Source organism: Hemicordylus capensis, chromosome 4 (genome assembly GCF_027244095.1).
Source record: "Hemicordylus capensis ecotype Gifberg chromosome 4, rHemCap1.1.pri, whole genome shotgun sequence".
Lineage (NCBI taxonomy): Eukaryota > Metazoa > Chordata > Lepidosauria > Squamata > Cordylidae > Hemicordylus > Hemicordylus capensis.
Genome location: NC_069660.1, coordinates 220,790,451 through 220,804,006, shown reverse-complemented (window position 1 = coordinate 220,804,006; position 13,556 = coordinate 220,790,451). Strand labels below are relative to the sequence as shown.

The 13,556-nt window shown below is 41.1% G+C and overlaps 1 protein-coding gene across 11 annotated transcripts in view; it reads left to right on the top strand.

Moving 5' to 3' along the window:
- Positions 1–13,556, top strand: part of RIPOR2 (RHO family interacting cell polarization regulator 2) — a 171,212-nt gene that overhangs the window by 116,322 nt on the left and 41,334 nt on the right. For all 11 annotated transcript variants that reach the window (XR_008306218.1, XM_053246287.1, XM_053246286.1 and 8 more), the window contains exons 4-8: positions 1,323–1,401; positions 2,536–2,559; positions 3,154–3,207; positions 7,855–8,004; positions 9,843–9,906. Coding sequence is in view for 10 of the 11 variants with exons in the window: in XM_053246287.1 (XP_053102262.1) it covers positions 1,323–1,401; positions 2,536–2,559; positions 3,154–3,207; positions 7,855–8,004; positions 9,843–9,906 (371 nt within the window). In the remaining variant the exon portion in view is untranslated. The remainder of the gene's footprint in view (positions 1–1,322; positions 1,402–2,535; positions 2,560–3,153; positions 3,208–7,854; positions 8,005–9,842; positions 9,907–13,556) is intronic.

The following is a 13,556-nucleotide window of genomic DNA, read 5'->3' as shown; positions in this document are numbered from 1 at the left end:
AACCTCTTGGTACAGACTGAAGTCAGATGCTAGCCTTTCACTCTGGCTGCCACACACTGACATAATCCTATGGAATGACCATTATTTATCAGCCCAATTTCAGAGTTATTCATGCCTAAATGGTTGTCTGAATACTTTGTTTTGGTATCATTAAGCATATCACTTAGCCATTTTAGTAGCTTTGGGTTTAGGTTCACACTAGGGAAGAAAGAAGTTTCCATGCTCAGAGAGAAGCCACCAATGTTGTATGTCCTCTTTATACACACATACACACACGAGACCCTCTAACCCATCTCTTCTACCCAGTTCCTCTTCCCTCTCCATTCTTTTTTTTTTTTTTTTAATAGTGGGAGGAAGAATAGAAGGTGTAGTTATGGCAGTGGCTCAGGTGGGGCCTCAATAAGAGGGGCCTTGAAGAAAGACCAAGGCACTGGTCCAAAACAGGTCCATTCACTGTCTGAGGCAGTTGGCCTCATGATGTGAAATCAGGTAAATACATTACATGATGAACCATAACTTGAAAGCCATTTGTTGTTCATTATTGATCTCTGACAAGATACATAAAATTAGACTGAGTGATAAGAAGTAAAATGCTTAATCTTCATAAAACATTTGCTTTGAACATAACACTTTCAAACTTTTTGTAAATTTAAAAATTACAGTAAATTACTTAGTCCTCATAATCTATATTTGCTCTGAATTTTTAAAAAAGCTATTTTTCAGTCATGTTTCCTGGAGGTTGTATGGCATGTTCTTTGTGGTTGTTTAAGTGTGTGTGTGTGTGTGTGTGTGTACACACACGGACACACGTGCTTATAACATTCATATTACCTTTTTTCCAATTTCATAGTGTAATCCAGCTGACAGTTTTACAATATGTTTTTACAGTGGAGATACCCTTTCCAAAACCAACAAAAAACTTAAGCGAGGCTGCTTGTGTAAAGCGCCAGGATCCAAGTGGATGGTGGGGGATCCCATCATGTTCTCATTTTGCAGTGCATTGTGGGATCTCCAGTGGCTGGGACGTGTCATCCCGACCTCCAGAGCTTCACAAGGATCCTCTGGAAATGTGATCTGGACTCCCAACAGCGTTTCTTTGTTCGTCTGGGGCAGGCAGAGGATGAGTTGAAGTATCCTTCCCTCCCTGCCCTCCCAGTTGTGTGAATAGTCCCAGTGACTTCATTAAACACACCCTACTTGCTTAGACGGTTTGTGGCAGGAGGGTAGTAACAGTTTGCAAAGTAGATTTTCCTTCCATAGAGATCAGTGATCAGCACTTTAGTACTGAAAAGTAACAGAACTGACTTTTCCCTCTTTTGCAGTGAATATCTAGAAGTGCATCAGACCGAGCTAGACAAGTTGATTGCTCAATTAAAGGACATGAAAAGAAACTCACGGCTGGTATGTCTTACCATAGGGCTCAAACAGCAGGGCCTTGCTTACTAAGTAGGGGAACAGGGGAGGGGAGGCAGAAAGTAGAACAGGATTGTGATGTGTGAGATCTGTTGAGGTCCTGCAGGTGGAAACTGGTTTCCAAAATTCAGTCTCTATAACCTTCCCATGAGGACTGAATCATGTCGAATTTTATGTTGGAGAGTCATGTGTTAGAAAGTGCCCCCTACATTTTTGACAGCATACATGTCAAAAAGTGTACTGGCTCTATGATGCACTACATTTTTAATGTGGTGGCAATTTTACCTCTGCAACCACCTATTCTTTGTATTGTGCCATTATTGAAGGTGACTTGTCCTTCAGGGATGGCTTTTTGGATGGCTCGGGCTGCAGGCAGCAGTGGGGGGAAAGCAAACCCCAGAAAAGTAGTTGTGTCCCCCCCATACCTTCTCCCCCCACAATTTATGTACTCAACCGGACTTATTTCAGTGAAAATATGTTGAGGATGAGCAGGTGAAATATATAATTATTTCTGTTTTTAAAATCTAATATGTAGGTCACCCACCCAGGAATGCACTTTGCCCCTCCAGAGCCCTTGCTCAGCCCCCGCCCCCCACCCGCTGGTGCTGCCACTCAAAGGGGAGGGTAAAATGACTTGCACTTTGCACAAACACAGCTGTGAATGTTACTCTCTGTGTATTTTTATTGCATTATTTTATAAATATAACATACCACCCCTTGATACATATCACTAGAGCAGTTCAAAAAAAGTGAGACTGTGCAAACCAAAATTCAGAAAGCAACTGTAGATGTTGCATCTTTTCTATGAGATGGAGAAATATTAAGGATGCCTAGAGGTTTTTTTAATTCTATATCTCTTTGGACCAATTCAGGCTGGTCAAAAACTAGGTGGAGCCTACCTCCTTAACATGGATGGTCAGAGCAGAATTTAAAAGTCATTTATGTTCTGTCTAGGTTTTGGGGGTTCCTGGTTATTGTGGATATATTCACTGAACCGGTTCTGTAGGATCTTTATTTGTGCTTTGTTTATTTGGGCTCTGTTGGACTGTGGTACTATGTAGTCTTTTCTCCCTTGGAATAATGGCTTATATGCTGTTAATCTTTTCTTTTCATTCATTACAGGGGGTGCTGTATGATCTAGACAAGGTATGTTTCTCTGTTAATAATGCAGTAAACAGATAAGAGCCCAGCCCTCTTCTGTGAAAGCAGGTCATAAGATCAGGCTCTAGGCAACTCAGCTGCCAGGGAACACAGTTACGGAAGAGGTTAGCATGAGGGTGTCCATCCTCATTCCTCATTTTGCAATAGGCACTTTTGAACCAAAATAATTATTTAAAAGAAAATCGTTTGAGAACTATGGGCTGAGATCACTGGAGTGTGAATTCAGTATTGTTCTTAGTAAATGCTTGACACAATGTTTGGAACACAATTACACTTTATTTGGGGGACTGCTGGGAAGGTATAATTAGCATTAGTTTAAAAGTTTTTCAGTCTCGGCAAACAACTGATTTTGTTGTTTAGATATTAGAAGTAAATAAAGAACATGATTCTATTCTTATGTCCTGTAAATTGAATAGTTTTCAGATTTAAAGGAATGGCACTGTTCCTTTTGAAGGTCAAACTGGTTTGACATGAGCCTGCTTGTAGCAAGAAGAAAGTGCTGCAGACCTGCAATCAGTCAAGCTAATCTCAATTGTCTGTCATTCTTCTCTTTCTAATTATTTTTAATTTATTTTTCAGCAAATGAAAGCAATTGAAAGATATATGAGAAAACTGGAGTTCCACATCAGCAAGGTAATCAGCTACCCTTTCATCTTGCTTCTAACCTTGTTCTTAAGCTGTTTATCAAAAGCCTATCTAGCATTATCCTGTATTCCAGAGAAACCTCCTCACAAAGCACCTCTTCAAGCAGCTTTAGGTTAGACATGCAGTGTCTGCTCCAAAAGGGGTGTGGTGAATGGTGATCAAGTGCCTCCTGCAAGGAAGTGTGCACTTCTGGGAGTAGCTTTACTGTATATGTTATGAAAAAGTAACAAGATGGAAGCATGCTTGCTGTGCAGTGAGCAAAAGGAACACTGGCACACCTGCCCTATAGTGATATGTATGAGCCCTCCCCACACACTGAGGTATGCTGAAGCGGGAGGTGGGCACAGATGACTCCATACATCCACCATTAATCCATGCCATCATTTGCAGAAAAGCAGAAAACTTGCCAGGACAACTCACCCATCTGCCTTCAGGGAACAGTTCCTACCTGTCCTCAAAAACGGCAATCAGTTAAACCTCCGGCATGAAACAAAATTCATCCACTTCAGACTGCGAACACCTGTTTTTAATTATGGATGCATCTGCGGTTTAGTTGCATCTTTCTCACAATTCATTTTATAATATTAGTAAAACACACATCATTTTGATGTGTAGGGTTTGTAGAGCGCAGACCTGGATATTGCCAGGACTCCGGTCTTGCCAGGGCAGAGTGCTTCTCTGGGCGCAGGCACACATTGCATGTCCCCTCAGTGAAGGCTGGGTCAATAGAGCCAGGCTGGGTCAGAGGTTGCATGTTTTGCCCATGCTACAGTTGTGTCCCTAAGTGCAATGTTTCAGTTTTTCTCATTGGAGCAAGCGATGGATTGTTAGTTTTGATTTCATTTTCATTTTGAAACAACAACATGCTTTGAATGAGCTACCCCACAAGAAGTGAAACAAACAAAAATTGTCCCAAAAAAGGTGTGGTGCCAATATGTGTTGGGCATACTATTTCCCAGTGAAGCGCTTGCTTGCTCTCTCGCCTCAGCATCCTTTTGAAGCTTTCCTTCATTTTATTTATATATTTGTGTATTGCTCCCAGCCCCTTTAGTGCTGTCCCTCCCTTTTTCTGCTCTGGATTTCATTTCAGTATGGCTCCTAGAACATATCCACTCCATTAATCCCATACTTGCAGATCAAATATTCTCCAAGAAAAGAGATTCTAAAATAACATGTTCCCTGCCAGCAAAATGTCATGTAGCAGCAGTGTACTTTCTGTTCAAGTTCCTCCTACTCAGAACAAAGTGATTTCGGTGTTTATAGGAAGAGTGAGCTGCTACTGAGCAAAATCCACACTCGGGTTGTTCAACATATTACCATACTGTTCTGCAACCAAAGGTGAGAAATAAAGGGAGCTTAATTATGTGAGGCAAGATTACACAAGGCCAAAACCCAAGCCACTAGTCTAGATAACAATTTAATGGAAAGTAGCGGAAGTTTAGATTATTATAAGGACCAAACAATGCATGCTGTGCTGTCTCCCTGTGTCTTGAAATTAAATACAACAAGAAAAAAAATGGGGGAAACAGGAAATACAGCAGCTAATCACAATTCTGTAGCACAGCAGATGGGTCTGTGGTAACTCTGCTCAGGCAAGCAAGGAGAGAGAATGTTGTACCCCACCCTTGTTAACAGAAGTAAATAGCAAATGACAACTATTTATAGTAGCTCTTTAGAATGGAGACAGGCAGCCTGACCTTCAAGTGCCATGCCACTTAAAGCCCTATTAAACTGACTTGTGAATCTTTCTCCAATGCTGAGCTTTGAGGATTGAAGCATAACAGTGCTGCTAGCTTTAAATAGTATTAATTGACATCTTTATCTTTTACAGTCTCCCCCCCCTGCAATAAGTCATATCATTAAAAAGATAACTTTTGTCCCTAATTAATCTTTGTGCATGTGTTTTACATGTGCAATGTCTTGTTTTTGTTTTTTGCATATTTCACATTACCTTATTCCATGGCTCTCTTACTGTACACAATGCTTTACAACCTGCATTTCTGGCAGTTAGCTTCCTGATGCAATTCAGGACGCTAGTTCTTACTTCCAGAGCCCTAAACAGCCTGGGCCTGGGATATCTCAGGAATTACTTTCTCCCATATGAACTATCCCGTGGTGTTTAGAGTATTAGAGTATTCTGTAAGGGCCTTAGAGTATTCTTAAGAGTATTCTGTAAGGGCCTCCTTCGAGGGCCATGGCCTTTAGAGGTTGAGGACTATGAGGAGCAAGACCTTCTCAGCAGTTGCAGCCATCCTTTGGGATTCCCTTCCTCCAAAAGCATGCCAGGTTTGTTTACTGCTGGCTTTTAAGCACAAGGCAAAAGTGCACTCTCTCACATCCTGTCTGGCATCGTGCTTGCAGAAGCATGGCCCACTTGCACAAAGAGACTGTTTTCAACAGCCCTTCCTATCCTGTACTGCCCCAGATGCTCCTTGGACAATAGGTGTCAGAAGTTCCCCCAACCCTCAGTGACATATTTTGGTAGGATCAGCAAAATCGCCCTTCCCCTCTTGCACAAGCATAATGTACTTTTTGTGGGTGCAATATTGGTTAGAATGTGAACCACTGGGCATTCAAATATTTGGGTTGCTTAGATATTTTATTATAGTGTTCCTTTTTATTGGTCATTAAGCTGCAAGTTTCCCGGTGTTATTGTATGATTTTCTGTTATTTTAAAGTTGTTGGCATTATATAAATATTATAGTTTTACATATTGTATTTTATACTTGTTATTAGCCAAAGGCCTATCAAAACAATGGGCAGAATGACGGGGAACAGTTTTAGGCACCTCCCTCCCTCTTTGCTTATATTGGTCTGTTTTCCCTCTGTCCCCTCAATACCACCTTCTCTGTGTCCTTTGTTTCTCTTTCTTTCTTTGTGCCTGGAGATCTCTTCACCTCTTCCTCTGCACTTATTTTTCTGATCTTCCACCTCTTTACCTTTTCCACCATCACCCCCTCCCCCCCCCCCGCCCGCTTCCCCAGCACTACTCCCTTCCCTGCATTCCCTTTGGCTGTTGGTGACATCTGTTGGTTTTACGTGTTATGGGTCTCCGCCCCACCCCTGCTTCTTAGCTGTATTTTTAACAGTGGTTTGGAGCATTAGTGATACAACTTCTTAAATGGCCAGCAGATCTAGATATATAGCATGAAAAGGAAAGGAGGAGAGGACATGCAGAACAGTACAGTGTGGCTGGCTGCTTGCCTTTTCAGAGGCTCATTCCTCCATGGATAACAATGGCACTTTTTAAAAGGACTTCTGAGATGGTGATTTTCTGTAGGTGGAGGGGAGTGTATCTCGGATCTGAATTTTCTATCTGGTTCAGTCATAAAACAGAATATACATTTCAATCCTAAATATTTTTATATTTAGGGCACAACAATCTTCTGTGGTCAGCTATAGTTATTGGCTGGTGTCCAGACTAATGTTACACATTCTGGAAAAGTGTCATGTACGCAAGAAGCGAGGGGTTGCTTGTACTGATTTCCCCCTTTCCTTCTGCAGCCTACTGTGCCTAAAAAAAAATAGGGCTGTGGGCCATATTTTCGGGAGGCTCACAGGGCTGCAGAAGGATCAATTAAAATTACCCTCCCCTTTTAGAACGCCTGCAACATATTTCATCACACTCAGCATTAGTCTGGATGTCAGCCATTATCTTTTCTTTACAAATATGTAAATAAGGCAAAAAGAGGCTGATTTGCCCCCAAACACCCTATGCATTTCTATTATGCTAGAATTGAACTGGCATCTCATGGCTCTTTGGGCTTATTGGCTTTGGTATTTGGTACTCGTTTCTGTGGATGCCTAATCAACTGTTTCTTAGCTGGGGTCTCCATAGGGTGCAAAAACTGCTAATTATGGTTCTGTCATTGAACCTGGCTGAGCCCTGAAACCCCTGTTGAAAAACATAATGTGAGAAGTTTGGGGTTTTTTTTTACTGTTTTGCTTGCAAGGGGGCTTATAGTCCCTGTATAGAAAGAAATATCAAGGTGTCCTGAAAGTGGTGTGTTTATTTAAGTAATGATAGCTCTGTGAGAAGCTCTTTGGGCCACTGATACTTGGATAGTGTCTAAGGCAGTTTATCAACTGGGGGGACTAAAATATTTTGGCTTTAGTTTCTAATTTTTGTCATCTTCATCTAGATTAGATGGCCAAATTTACCATGACCATTATATGGGGAGCATGCTGTACTGAAGGAATGTATTGCATTACTTCACACTGCCAGATGGGCAGTACTTCAGTACAATACAATGGCATTTGACTGCATTTTCTTGTGTCTAATGCTCTTTTATTAAGAGCAACATAGTCAATACAGAAAACTTAATGAAGGTTTGCCCCCCACACCCCCCGCAAAAGCCAACAACAAATAAACATAGGACAATGATAGCTAGAAGACTGACAAGCTGAAATATGAATTCCATAACAGACCCTTTGTTACCATAGTGAGATTGTAAAAGGAAGATGCTATTTCCACAGTGAATTCTTTTCTATACATAGACATGGCATTGATGCTGAAATTATTTACCCACTGATCTGTCTAAAGAACAAAATGTAGAATTGCTGCATTTAACTTCTTTTCAGCTAACTTTGATTTTTCTTTCCTTTTTCTTCTAATCTCAATGGGTCTTCAACAAGGTGGATGAGCTCTACGAAGCCTATTGTATCCAGAGACGGCTCCGTGATGGTGCTAACAAAATGAAACAAGCATTTGGGTTGTCCCCTGCCAGCAAGGCAGCTAGGGAGAGTTTGTCGGAAATCGGCAAAAGCTACAAAGAGTACACAGAGGTAGACAACAATCTCTTTAACTTAGCCTTCCCTAGGTTGAATTTGTCATTATTCAAAATGGGAACATTGGCTGAGTTGCAGTGGAAAAAGGGATTTTGGATTTTTTTTTTTTAAAGTATAGATTTCTAGGGATGTGCAGACAGATTCGGGGGTTTGAGGTTCATGATTTTGGTTCGGGGGTTCGATGGTTCGACCCCTGGACCAAACACCATCCGGCTCGATAGCCCCCAGAACCAAAGCCACCCCGATGGTTCGGGGGGGGGGGGTTCATGAATCTTAAACACTTTTTAATTGTTTTTATCTTAAACAATTTTTAAATTACCTTTAAAATGATTGTCAATGTGGTGAGGGTGGGGGTGTGCGGAGGTTCCCCCTACCCCCGATGGCCTTCAAAATGCACCCCTCAGGCCTTTTTGGCCCACCTTGCTAAAAACGGTGCGGTGGCCAAAATGGCAGCTGCCGCACATGCACAAAAGACCTCTGTAAGGCCTGGCATGACCCACGGCCTCACAGAAGCCATTTGCACATGCGCAGTGGCCATTTTTGTTTGGGTGGCCATTTTTTAAAAAAACAAAAATGGCTGCCACGCATCTGCAAATGAATCAAACCAGGTTAGGTTTGAACCAGTTTTGCAGACCCCTAGCATATGCTGCTAACATCCAGGCTTGACTACTGCAATGCACTCTACATTAGGCTGCCTTTGTAAGTTAGGAAACTGCAACTGATGCAGAATGCGGCAGCCAAGTTAGGTTCCAGGGCTGTCCATGGAGACGACATTACTCCTATTTTAAAAGAACTACACTGGCTGCCAATTAGTTTCCAGGCAAAATACAAAGTGCTGGTTATTACCTATAGAGCCCTAAATGGCTTGGGTCCAGGGTATTTAAGAGAGCGCCTTCTTCTTCATGAATCCTACTGCCTATTAAGGTAATCGGGGGGAGGTTGCAGGTACCACTAGCTTGCTTGGTGGAGACCCAGAACTGGGTGTTCTCTGTAGCTGCCCTGAGGCACTGGAACACACTCCCAAATGAAATTAGAATCTTCCCATCTCTGCTTGTTTTTAAATGACTTTTGAAAACACACCTGTTTCAAACAGACGTTTAGTTTATTATGCTTTAAAGTTTTATTTACAGTAATTTTAATCAGTTTTGTATGATATTGGGGTTTGTTTGAATTGTAAACCGCCCTAAGATTTTATATAGGGCGGTATATAAATGTGTATAAATAAATATATAAAATAATTGCGCACATGCATTTCACTGACTTGACCAGCAAGCCAGAGGTTGTCGGTTCGAATCCCCTGCTGGTATGTTTCCCAGACTATGGGAAACACCTATATCGGGCAGCAGCGATACAGGAAGATGCTGAAAGGCATCATTTCATACTACGTGGGAGAAGGCAATGGTAAACCCCTCCTGTATTCTACCAAAGACAACCACAGGGCTCTGTGGTCGCCAGGAATCAACACCGACTCGACAGCACACTTTACTTTACCTGTAGCAGGTATCACAATTTAGCATGGCTTTCTAGAAGACCTAAACGAAATTAAAATGTTTGAAGAATCAACCTGATTCTCTGGACGCTGGGAGTGACTGCTAGACTGCTGACTTCCTGGACACTGAAGAAGAGTGGTAGGTTTCAGGGACACTATCTCATCCCCACCTCCCTGACCAGGAATTCTTACTTTGCGCCCACCCCCAATATCCTTTTGAGCCTCTACTACCTTAGAATCTTTTGCAACTAGTTATAATAAAAGGAGGTATAATTTAGTCTAAAACAATTTTATATAGTCATTTTGGACGGTTGATGATATGTCAGTTTTCTGTTTGTTCACACAGAACATGTGCACTATTGAAGGAGAGCTGGAAAATCTAATGGGGGAGTTCTGCATCAAGATGAAAGGTAATTGGCTTGGCTTGCCTACCTTTTTCTGTACAAACAGTGCAATGAGAGCTCTCTCTCTCTCTCTGTGTGTTTTTTGAAAGCATTGAGTACACAAACCAATTCAGATAAGAGGTTTGTTTTCTTTCTCCCACCACAATGATTATTGGAGCTTTAGAACCCATCTCTGCCATATACCCAAAGCAAATTGAACAAATTGTACATATTGGAATATCAAGCATTTTACAGTGATTTCGAATTTCCCTTCCTCTTGCTTTGGTGGGGTGTGGAGTAATTACATTGGATTACACATTCATCTTCAGAGCAAAATCAATTGTGCATGTGTGGTGCTACATCGTTTGCCCACATTTTATTATGTCTGTCAAATTAACCAAGGATCTCTGTCACTTCCAGTGATTCTGCTCATTGAATTATTTCCCAGGCTTTCTGAAAGTGAGTGAGTGAGTAATAAATGTCTTTAATATCCATCTCGATCGTAATCAGAATGTAATAAATTTTCCAGGATTAAGCTTTTTCAAGTTACTAGATTTTTGATCATATCCATTCAGTTACTATGAGTGAGTGGAACAGAATCATCCTTAACTGGGGAAATTCTATGGTACTTTTTAAGAACTTGGGTAAATCAGTAATTCATCATGGAGAGTAGCTTTTCACACATGTTTACACATATTTCACTTAGGGTGTGTGTGTGTGTGTGTGTGTGTGTGTGTGTGTGTGTGTGTGTGTGGTGTAATTTGGAATGCCTTCATTCATGTATTTAGACCTTTGAAAGTCACAAAACATGTCCATGCCTTGAAACATAGAAATCCCATCTACAGAAAAATCAGAGAATGATTTTCCTAGTGTTCCTGTGGCCTCAAGACTGTATGAAGGATCAATGTCAGCTGAGATAGCCACAACAACGAAACAAAGCAGCTGCAGAATAGAGGATTGATTCCAACAAGTTTCAGTTAATATTGCTTTCAAGGAATATTTCCACTGCCTGGAAGAGATACTTTCTTGCAAGAATCCTAGGCAGACTAGTTAAGTGAAAATATTCCTTGAAAATGATATTAATCGAAACATGTTGGAATAAATTCTCTATTTTCGAGCTGCTTTTTGTTTTGTTTCTACAGCCTCCACTTACATCAACAGCAGCAGCAGCAGGAGGAGGAGGTATTGCCATTTCCAAGAGTTCCAAGTGTGTATAATGGAGTTCCATTATACACAGTTGGTACCTTCAAGATTTATCTTCTTCCTTCAAGCTTTTTTAAATACAAGGAAAACACCAGGCTAGAAAACAAAAAAAAGGGCTTTCCCTTTCTTGGCAAAGTACGCGCACTTTCACTTTACCCAAGACAAGTCCTATAAAAGTACCGCAGCATATTTTGCTTGTACAGAGATAGTAAAGGGTAGGATTGTGTCCAGAGATTCTAGTGCCAGCCCAAGAAGTGGCCTTTTCCTTTTGCTACCGCTCTGGGAGTTGGCCTCAGCCCTTAAAGCAGAGGAGCGCTTCAACACTGATGAGAAGAAGCTCTACACAGTACATGAGGACCGCACAAGCTGCATTGTAAGGGTGGTGAGATGTGAGGCTGATGCAGATTCCTTGAGTCATATCCTGACACACACACAGTGTAAACCCCCAGTTCTTATTTCTATTGGCTGTGGCAAGGGCTTTTTGTCTTTTTTGTGGCAAATGTTGCAGAGAGATCTAGCCATACTCCACATATGATGCAGGATGCTGCAGAAGCAGGGTGGCCCAAACAAAGGCTTGTACAGGTGGACCTCATTATCTGCGGATTCAACATCCGTGGATTCGCATATCCATGGCCGAGAAAAAGACGTCCGACCTCAGCATATGCGGAAAAAGAGGGGAACATGCCAACCTCGCTTATCTTTGGGTTGGAGGTGGCCAGAAATGACCATGGAGGTCATTTCTGGCTGCCATTTTCTTCGATGAAGCTACAAAATGGCTCCCATCTTTGTAAGAAGAAAAAAACCAGGAAAAAACACACCTATTTTGGGCCACTTTTGGGGCACAGCATGACTCAGGGGGAGCAGCAGAGCATGGTAAGAATCTCCCCCACCCCTGCGATTTTCTTTTTTATTTGGTTTTTTTTTTTTTGGCAAATTCAATTTTTATTGATTTTAACAATAACAATATTATCATTCATTAAAAATACACACAAAAAGGGAGGATTTCCCGCTCACATTTCTTCGTGAATCAACAACTATAAAATTTACCCTTCCTATGATAATAAATCAAAACATAAGTTCAAACCCTTTTTCCCCCCAAATTCAATTTTTATTGATTTTAACAATAACAATATTATCATTCATTAAAAATACACACAAAAAGGGAGGACACCCCTGCGATTTTCAGTCGATTTTGGGCCATTTTCAGCCTACTGGGAACCTAACCCCTGTGATCCCATAGGATTTAATTACTCTACAGGTGAAACTCGGAAAATTAGAATATCGTGCAAAAGTCCATTAATTTCAGTAATGCAAATTAAAAGGTGAAACTGATATATGAGACAGATGCATTACATGCAAAGCGAGATAAGTCAAGCCTTAATTTGTTATAATTGTGATGATCATGGCGTACAGCTCATGAAAACCCCAAATCCACAATCTCAGAAAATTAGAATATTACATGGAACCAAGAAGAGAAGGATTGAAGAATAGAACAATATCGGACCTCTGAAAAGTATACAGTGTACTGTGCTTGATTGGCCAGCAAACTCGCCTGACCTGACCCCATAGAGAATCTATGGGGCATTGCCAAGAGAAGGATGAGAGACATGAGACCAAACAATGCAGAATTGCTGAAGGCCGCTAATGAAGCATCCTGGTCTTCCATAATACCTCATCAGTGCCACAGGCTGATAGCATCCATGCCACGCCTCATTGAGGCAGTAATTGCTGCAAAAGGGGTCCAAACCAAGTACTGAATACATATGCATGCTTATACTTCTCAGAGGTCCGATATTGTTCTATTCTTCAATCCTTGTCTTCTTGGTTCCATGTAATATTCTAATTTTCTGAGATTGTGGATTTGGGGTTTTCATGAGCTGTACGCCATGATCATCACAATTATAACAAATTAAGGCTTGACTTATCTCGCTTTGCATGTAATGCGTCTGTCTCATATATCAGTTTCACCTTTTAATTTGCATTACTGAAATTAATGGACTTTTGCACGATATTCTAATTTTCCGAGTTTCACCTGTATATTCATGGTTTCCATATCTGCAGCTGAAGCCCAGAACATAACCCCCAGCGAATATCAAGGTTCTCTTGTAAGCAGCTAGAGCCCTGGACAGAAGAATTGAAATTAAGAAAAAAAAATGTTGATGTCTATTGTGTTATGCTATATCCCTCTGCGATCTCACTTATGGTTAAGTGGTGTGTGTGTGTGTGTGTTTAATGGAGCTTTGTTCAGGAATACAGGATGAAAATCCATTCTTTTATTGTTATTATTTTATCTCATGCCTTACTTGAAGTCTTAGGTCTGAAACGAAATACACTGGGGAAAAAGCTCTGAAGTACCCCTTGCATCATTGTCTTGTAAAATGCATCATTTTGCAATTGCCGAGAGATTACTTAGGTTAACCCTAGTGCTGCCTCTTCTTATTATTGCAAAAGGAAACAAAAAAAGACAATTCTGG